Here is a 9,456-nt window from a genome sequence, read left to right as displayed (position 1 = left end):
AGGCGACAAGATCTACATGAAAGTTTAGTACTTTTCATGTAGTGGTTTTCAAGTTTTGCTCTTGAAAGTAAAATCTAAAAGCAGTTCTGTAAAAGGAAAGGAAGTCACAGGAAACGGCGGAGTTAATGATACGCATATAGTCATTTTGCAAGTGTATAAACGCATGCTTATTATAATGTTACATGTAAGATTTTCAGCTGGCTCTTACTTGTGTTTTTTAAAATAACAGCCTACATTTATCCAGTAAGAAAAATCAACCCATTAATAAAACAAACAAACTTTATAGTTAAGCAGTTTTGAGTAGTGGAAACACACAATTACTTGGTTCTCTGAAGCTAATCAAAACAAAAGCCAAAAACAGTACAATGAACAGTGTCACTTCTGCATTGACACCCATTAGACAAAGTGATAAAGTACACATGAAGTTGTCAGCATAACAAAGAAACCTTAACTGGACGTGGTCAAATGATCTGCATCGCCCTGCTTTAACAATAAATCCCTTTATTTATATAGCAGTAACAGATGAATTATACCAGCAACTTTATTTTGTTGTCATCTTTTAATCAAGTTAACCTACAGACCAGCTAGGGTTCACTCTGTATGAACAAGCAGCCTTGCTCAGTAGTTGCTTTTCTTTCTAAAACGCCTAAATGTTGTTTTACATAAATATTTTCTAATCAGTAAATTAAATTTATAGGCATGTATCTGATTACAAAGAATAACTTCCCAATACAGTACTGAACTAATCTCACCCCTATACAGATTACTTTCTTCTTTTTATATTAGTGTTTCTGAATCATAAAAAAAAAATCTCAAATATAGACACTGAAATTTGTACAAATGTGTACATTTAAAGACTTAAACATGGAGAAATTTTTGTTATAATTCATCTTCTTTTGAAAAGAGTATAAGGTTAGACGATACCATAGAGTCCATATCCTGAGGAAAACATATACTTGGAATTACAGTAGGATTTTTGACCTGTTCCCTTTGTGGCTAAAGAACATATTAGCAGTATAGAAATCTAAGAATTATTTCTCAAAGATTTTCCAAACATTTTCATTTCTGGATAATCACCAGATACTCCTACTTCAGGCAAACAGCGTGCTGTAACTGCACAGGCCAACTGAGAGCAGCATACAGAACGCATTCATTAACTACCTGTATACAATTTTACGCAGATGAACGAACTACACTCAGTCCTCTTTTTCCTTCCCGTCCCCCAGCTCCTCCATTTTCTGGGAAGCTGTTCTTACACTTTTTTCCTTGAAAACAAATACAGTTCACTCACCACTTGTCCGCTCTCAACGTGCTCGCTTGAGGATTGGAGTAAGGATGCCGACCCATTCTGAAATGGCATGAAAAAGTGACTCTCCAACCTCAAGCACCTTTAGTGCTGCCGTGAAGTGCTATTGTAGCTGTAACATAACCACCATAAACATGCAGTTGAAAGTACTTTACGCGTTCTTTACTTTCAAACATAGGGATATTTTGATTCTGTTATTATCTCAGTGACTTTATACAGAAAACAAGACTCAGGATACGGCATTTCAGGACATGATATGGAGCAAAATAAGTGTAGCTTCAAAAGCTTAAAATACTGCAGTTAACTCATTATTGTGCCTAAGAATTAAGGAGGTGTTCCAATTGAGAGATGAAAATGTCATACATGTTTTCTAAGAACAAGGGCTAACATGTATAGAGTTTTCGTGCATTAGGCAACGTTAAATATCTTAAGAGAGCAAAAATCCATCACCACAAAGTGCACAACTGTGGACCACTATGTAAATGTCCTGGCTGCTAAATCAAAATTATAATAAAAATGGCAAGTGTACATACATGTGCAGGGAACAGAAACCCTTTATAGTTTATTGGTGAGAAAAAACTCTAGCAATTGCAAAGTGAGTTTCCAACTTTATCCCACTCACAGCATTTCAGGAGAAAAAAAGTAGCATGGAATACTGTTGTCAAGCAATTATAATCCCATATTTTTAGAAAGTTACATTATGGCAATCAATCATCAACCCTCTCAATTTTACTTGTCCTTTCATCCCTTAGGCTCTTCAACAGTAACTCCGAACTGGCTGCCCAGCCTGCATATGCATTTGCTGTAGTTGTGCATTCATGTTTGATGACTGCCAATGTATAACAAGTTATTATCATTCATGCACAAAATATTTCCTTTATGATGGGGATAACTACACGAAAATAATAGAAACTGTTTTCTGTTCATTTCCCATTATTAAGCTTCGCAACATTTTAGAAACCTATTTATACAGGGGGCCCAAAGCATGGACAAGAGTGCAAATCTCCAGAAAGGGAAGACTACCTAAGCAGCCTCTACTGGCTCTAACAAAAATTAAGAGTACATGGTATATGCAAGTAGCTATCTGAAAAGAATAGCAAGAAAATCATCAGATTAAGTAATAACTTGATTTCTACTATCATGTATCAGTTAAGACACTGTTTTCTAACATCTGGTGTTATGTGAGAATGCTAGACAATAATATTATCTATAAACTCTGTTTCATGCATAACTTCCTAAGATATGTAATGCCCTCCAGAATAATTTACTTTCTGAGAAAACTTGATGAAAGTATTTGCTCTGGTGTCATCATGTAAAGGACAGCTTACAAAAATCCCAGTGGCTTAAGAACGTATACCCAAAGATTAGCCTTTTAGGAACCTTGCCAGGAAACGTCCATAGTTTTCCTTCTGCATAAGGAAGGAAGGAGCTGGTCAAATGGACAGGTGAAAAAGCTTTCCACTGACTGATCATTTTATTTTAAGCTCAGTGAAAACCAATCATTATCCAGACAATTCAGTGCTCCTACTCTTTTAGGCTGTTATCAAAAATGGGTAGGAAAACCCTCAGAATTTCATCAAGTTCCAAAACATAAAAACTTCATTTAACAGTCTGACTTAGGACTGACCATGTGGGGTTAGCCCCAGCTGCAGACTGCAGTTGCTGCTAGTACATCCTTAGCTAGCCATTTAAACCAAGGTCCTCTGTTTGGTGGTCTCTTTCAATCATGTTTGTCAGGCATCTAGCAGAGCATAAGAGTGCTTTCCTGACCTCTGTGTACTTCTGGAATGCAAACAACAGAAACAACTTTGCTCACAAATGACTTAAAATTCCAAGTTTTCACAGATCGCTCAGGAGCGCAACTATTAAACACCGAAAGGAGGAGAGACATTCTGCTGGCTTTCTTCATCGGGAAGGTGTCTTTGCCAGCAAAATCATTTGTGGTAGCTAACTGCGTGTGACATTTGCCTGGAATACGATTAAAGAGATCCCTGCAGGAGACCAGGTTAAAGCTTCAATCTTCCACCTTTACCCTGCAAAGATAGAATTGTTTGAAAAGAAGCTTTTCTGGGGCTGTTTTTTCAGCAGGACAAAGTGCTCTCAGAAAAGTTAATACTTTTTTTTTTTTCCTCTTTTTAAAGAAAAGCAAATTAGGAATTCAGCTCTTCAGAAAACACATTTTTAGCGAGGTCAGAATGTTTATAAGCCTCCAAAAAGCCACCGGATATTTCAGTCTCTCTTTAGTCAAAGTTTTCTCAAAAATATTCTTCAAAGCCATGAAAACTTATTTTACAACATCACTTACAACCTTATCTTTTGGAAAAGGTTCTTTTTAAATGCTTCTTGTAAGAGTTTCCATTAGCTTCTAATGCCCTGAAAAGTATCTCTTTGTTGATCAGTTCTGCCCAATTTGTCACACTGAACTCACTGCTTCTTTCTTTCCAGCTCATCTCCTGTCTTCTCTGCCCTTTACAAGCAGACTTTAATTGCTTTGTCCCTTCCACCCTGAGCAAACAAGGCACTAACATTTTAACATGCTGAAGATACTCCTCTCGTGTCTGTTGGCTCTTCTAGAGGAAGCTTCCACAGAGTTGTGTTCATAAGCTGAACGTGCCAGTGAATTTTTTTTCTATTTGTAAACCTCACATAAAATTCTGCTTATTTGCACTTGCAAAGCAGGAAACCCTTTGAGATACATGTGAAATAAATAAAGGTCAATGATGCAGTAAGAGGGTAGTAGACAGAGTGCAGCCCAAACAGTTTTCTCAAGAATCACAAGAACAACAAAGGAAAGAAAGAAGCCACATTTTAAAGACACATCTTAATCCTGAAGGGTGTTACAAAAACTTTGGTATGCTACACTAGACTGGCATATCACTGATGGTTTCTGGACCTAACATCTAAGAATATATGGAGATTTACTTGCTCAAAAAACTATTTCATCTACTGAAATTCAACATGCTAAAATATATTGCATGTATGTAATTTTGTATTAAAAGTATGCTTAGAAACACAACTACCTTAGACTCACTTTCAATATACTATCAAGTGTATTGACTACTGAATCCAATCAAACTGAAAAATGGGATGTTATGTAGTACATCAGCAGTCGGTAGGATTATTTTGAACAACACACACTTATGTATAATATCAGGCTTAAGATGGAGTTGGATTGATTTCAGAGACTAAAATTAGGCTGGAAAAAAAAATATTATCCCGAAATAAGACTGAAATAAGTTTCCTGATGCTGTAAGCAAACTAAGTTGGCAAAGAATACTGTTCTTTTCTCCCCCCCACCCTCTAAAACTGTGAGAACATGACAAAAAGTAACAAAAGAAACTTTAATTTGGGGGCTTTATTTCTTTTTTCTTTTCTTTTTTTTTTTGATGCTACATAGTCAAACAGGATTGGTCTTTTTATGGCATAGAACTAGTTTACTACTAATATTTTTTTCCCCTAGATAGACTTATTTATATACAAAAACAGTTTCCTGACCACTGTTTCTCCAATGCTCAGATGATCAAAACTCCAACAATTGTGTAGTGCCCAAAACACCAGGAGGCAGAAGAATCTCGCATCACTACAGCAGCAAATTTTTAGTTCTAGTCACTGGCTTTAAAACAGGTGCCTTTTTATACCATATAGTATTAGTCAATTTTGTGACAATAAGGAAACATGAGATGAAATACATTAAATAAGTTAAATATGCATTAAACATCTCTGAATAACATTTTAATTCAACTAAATGAACCAACAGCAATGTAGCTTGGTCCCTTTATGAGAAGGCGGCATTGACCTTTATTCCAAATGAGCGTCATACCAGTCAATATATGCCTCTTAATGATGCCTAGCACATTCAGCATTGCCACATACAATTCTTTTCAGCTTCTCACTATTCATTTAAGTGCCAAGAAATTGGTAACTTTGCACAGAGTTGAAGACACTGACAGAAACTGTTAAATTTATGAGCAGAATGGTGGATTAACATATTTTACAGAAGTTATCAACACCTCCTGCCTAACCCAGCTCCAAACATCCAATAGGGCCAGCTCCAGCAGTGGAGGAATAGGCTTTTTTTCTATTTTTCTTTTTTTAAAAAGAGGTAATCCAGCAACATGTACCAGGGTCTAAGAATGTTTAAAATGACATATACAATATTCCATTGTAGTGTTAAATCATGATTTTTTTCCCCCTGTTCATCACTGAAGAATATTCTCTTTCATTTACTCATTGTACATTTTAAACTTTCTAGATTATGTTACATAATATTTGTGCAGGGGTAATTTAAAGGCAAGACCTGTGAGATGTCATACATTAATTTTTTTTTTAAACATTGTTATGAATAAATTTAATCCAATGATATGGCAGAACCATCAAACCAATTTACAATTCCCAGCATGCTGCCTCTACAAGGCTATTTTTCCTATAATTACACCGAAGATAAAGAACAAAACCACCAAAGCAAGTAGTCTAGAGCTGAGCCCTTCCTCCTTGACAGCGGCTGCAGAAGCAGATATTGGATTGTTTGTCTGGGGTGCCTTCCTCATCCGAAGTCCATCTTCTTCCTAAAGGAAGGGATGTGGATTATTTATTCTGAAAAAAAGCATTAGTATTTACCCAGACAAGTGTGCATAATGAAATAGGGGAATGCTTAGGTAACGCTAACTTACAGCTCTATTTCCTAGCTGAGCAGGAGAGGGTAGTAAGGTAGCAGAGGAGCTTTGCATCTACTTGACTGGCAAGAAGTAAACCACATGCTCTAGAAGTTTTCTCTTCCTGACTAAGGTAACAGGGGAAGTGATGAGGAAGCCTGCAAGAACACATGTCCAAAGTCTGCAGGAAGCTCCAGATCATCAAAAATAACAAAGAAGGGAATGGCATGAAAATGTTGGTCTTGTTCTGTATGTGAATATACTGCTGTCAGAGAAAAAACTTTTCAATGTAGCTCATTGAGACAGGTTGCAAAAATGTACACTTGTAAGGGAATTGTACTCGTTATTCCCCCAGTGAGTTGGGGTTTTCACAAGCACGTTTCCCCAGCATTTAAAGGGCTATCTATTTTCCCCACCATATGCATACTGACATTTTGACGTTCTCTCAACACTAATGGTAACTATTAGGACTTTCCTTTGGTATAATTTTAAAAGATCTCTTGATTTAAAGATGTATGAGACAACAGATAAAGCAACATCATAACACCGGCTATTATCATTTTAAGAGGAGCTAATGTTCCCTACTTCTTGATCTAAGCTGTTGTGCAGCGCAGCTGTATGTTAACACACTCCATTCCACACCACAGACAGAACTCTAGGGGTCAGTAAAATGAGCCTTTTGTCACCTAACTTGTATACAGCTGATGCAAGTGTTAGGCTTTACTACATGACACCGTATTAGAGTGTGAAAGTGTAAAATACTGAAGTAACGTCCTCCAGTTTAAACAAAAAAAGTCAAAAAATTTTAATAAATGTTAATGCAGCCTTTAAAATTGATGGATAAGAGAAATTCAAAAGAATCAATCTATGTCTGTGTTGCGCACTTTGAATACAAAGGAGCACCTAACTTTTTGGAGGAGAATATTAAGAGTCACAGACTACCTGGTATCTCACTACTGCTAGTAACCTGCATAGGGAGGAACAGCTCACAGTTTATTATTTTAAGTCAACTCAATTCTAGATATCTCCTGAAGCCTACTTACTCAAGACTGCTTTGAAGAAAAGAAAAAAAATTATTACTAAACATTTATAGTATTTTGAGCCACTGCCAAAACAACAGCACAAGCAGAAGTTAAGCTTGCATCTCAGCTATACACACATATTATTTCTATGTGCAAAAACACAATTGGTTTAGAAGTGTTTAAAGAATTTCTTCATGCTTCAGCCAGACAAGCAACATCACAGCTGATAGAACATAGAGTTTCTTTCACTGGACCAGAGCAGTCAAGAATTCTAAGTTTTCAGTGGTGCTATTATCTATCACATTAGACTTTAGTAACAAATGAAAATACTGTTAAAAGAGTATTTCAGCATGGTGATTAAAGCTTCTCATTTACTTGGTTTCATAGTAATACGCTGGATACGGCAGAGAGCAGATTTCCTATTGACCAGCGTTACTTTGGTCACTTCAACTGCATATTGTAGGTGCAATTATTCAACTACTCAGTACTGGCACAACACTGCCCTCAAGCTCCCATCAGCTTAAGAGAACAGGGTCAAAGCCAACACCAAATGCTTAATTCCAACTGAGAAAATGAGGTGGGAAAATAAGAGAATTCACCACTTTGGGTTGCTATCCAATCAGTTTCTCTGACTGAGTTTTATGCTGCTTTCAAAGGAAGCACTGATTTCAGCATTTTTTCCCTGAGCTTACAGAAAGAAACCTAAGTTCTCTTTTGATTTATAGACAATATTAAACTATTGTACCATCGTCAGGTAACCAAACCTTTCAGTCTCAAGCATCTTTTCAGGAAAGTAGTATATCTGGGGAAAAAAAAACAAAACTTTACCTTAAACTGTTTATTCTCCTCCCGTAACCTCTGAACTTCTACTTGAAGCCTCTTATACTCTTCCATTACTTTCTTAACTTCAATGTCATCCAAAGAGGAACTTATTGATTTAGACATTACAGAAGAATCTGTCTTTGTTGCAGTTGTGGATACAATTTTATTTATTTCTATATCATGCTGTTAAAAAAAGGATAGAGTGATCTTTGGTTAGTTATTAACACCACACCACACACCTGATATTCAGGAGGAGAATCAGGTAAAATTGTCTGTGCACACCTGAAACGTGCCTGTATCGAAAAGAAATGAACACCATTTTTCTTTCTGCAACCTTTACTTCCCCCCTCCTGTTTCAAAGAAACCACCAGATCAGCGGCAGTAAGTCCAGACAGAATGACCCCTAGTTTCAAGCCTCTGCATATTGAAAAGGAAACATCCTTAGGACATCACTCACAACGAGAATGGGGTCTTGAGTCCCATTTGTTCTCTTTGTTTTGTGGCCCCAAACCTTCAGTGCCTCCTTACAGAGGAGCAAGACTCTCCTCACTTCTCCCTCCCCAAAGCACAATGCAAGTAGCTACTCCAAGAACAAGCGTATTGCTAGCAACCACCCAACAGCTCTGCTGCAGTTCGCTCACTCTTTGCTTCCCACAGCTGGACAGCACCTCTTCCTCTTTCTGTGCTTCTGCAGTGAAAGCAGAACTTTCAGTCCAAGTTAGGGAATAAAAGCTACAGAGCTCCAAAACTTCTTTCCTTTCCTGCCTTGGGATTCCCTGTATGTTCTGTACTACAAAATGAAAAGGGACTAACTCTAATTGAAGAAAAACAAACCACTCTTCCTCCAACAAAAATACCACCAAAGTATCAACCAGAAGGTTTTATCGATAAAGTAATAATCTTGTTACTACTTGTGCTTTTGCTTTGCCGTAATGAATTTTAGGATTTATAGAAAAATTTCTCCTAAACAGAGTAGCTGTTCAGTTAAATTTCACGTAATTCAGATTCTTTCCTTCCTCTTGTCACACCTCTGAAGTGGCACATGGAAAGTACGCTAACACAGAAGCACCTACTTCTGTGGCAAATGTTCACTGTTTGGAGCAGGAAGATGAGACATGGTGAGCCTACAATTGTGCCATTTTACCAATGCATAACTAATTACAAGCTGCTGAGTGCAAGGTAGAACACTCGTGCCTTCAGTACCCACCCAGCAGGAAACATTTCTAGGTTTGTTCCATCCAGGAGCAGTTCTACATTTGATACTACATACTTCCATTAGGAATTAATCAGTGTCTTCGTGGCCCTAACAAGGATCCTACACTCTTGTAATTGCTAATTGCAATATAACCCCTGGCTGCATTTGTGTCTTCCCTACTAGTTTTCCAACTCTTTGCCTGCTGAAATCAGTGTCGTAAACTGAGAACTTTTAGAAACCCCAGTCAGCATCTTTCAAAACACATATTTTAATATTCTTTATCCTACACGATCTTTCACTCAGGCAACAAAGATCAACTTCAAGAATTTCTGCAATCATTACACTTGCATTGTCCATCCTAGCTGCCGGTTATAGTAAGCATCACTAAGATTTTAAATAGTTTTATGTTTTCAAAGGGTGATGTCACCCAGGATAGTGAAACAAAGGGTTCCGTCTTTT

General features: G+C 37.1%; 1 protein-coding gene across 2 annotated transcripts in view; it reads right to left on the bottom strand.

Annotated features, from left to right (window-relative positions):
- Positions 1-265: 265 nt before the first annotated feature.
- The window catches only part of VAPB (VAMP associated protein B and C), a 37,125-nt gene continuing 27,934 nt past the window's right edge, over positions 266-9,456 (bottom strand). For both annotated transcript variants that reach the window (XM_068913083.1, XM_068913082.1), the window contains exons 5-6: positions 7,809-7,985; positions 266-5,871 (exon numbers count right to left, since the gene is read on the bottom strand). In XM_068913083.1, coding sequence (XP_068769184.1) covers positions 5,713-5,871; positions 7,809-7,985 — 336 coding nt within the window. In that variant the 3' untranslated portion in view covers positions 266-5,712. The remainder of the gene's footprint in view (positions 5,872-7,808; positions 7,986-9,456) is intronic.

This window comes from Struthio camelus, chromosome 18, assembly GCF_040807025.1.
Source record: "Struthio camelus isolate bStrCam1 chromosome 18, bStrCam1.hap1, whole genome shotgun sequence".
NCBI lineage: Eukaryota > Metazoa > Chordata > Aves > Struthioniformes > Struthionidae > Struthio > Struthio camelus.
Note: the sequence above shows the minus strand (reverse complement) of the source record. Positions and strands in the feature narration are given on the sequence as shown.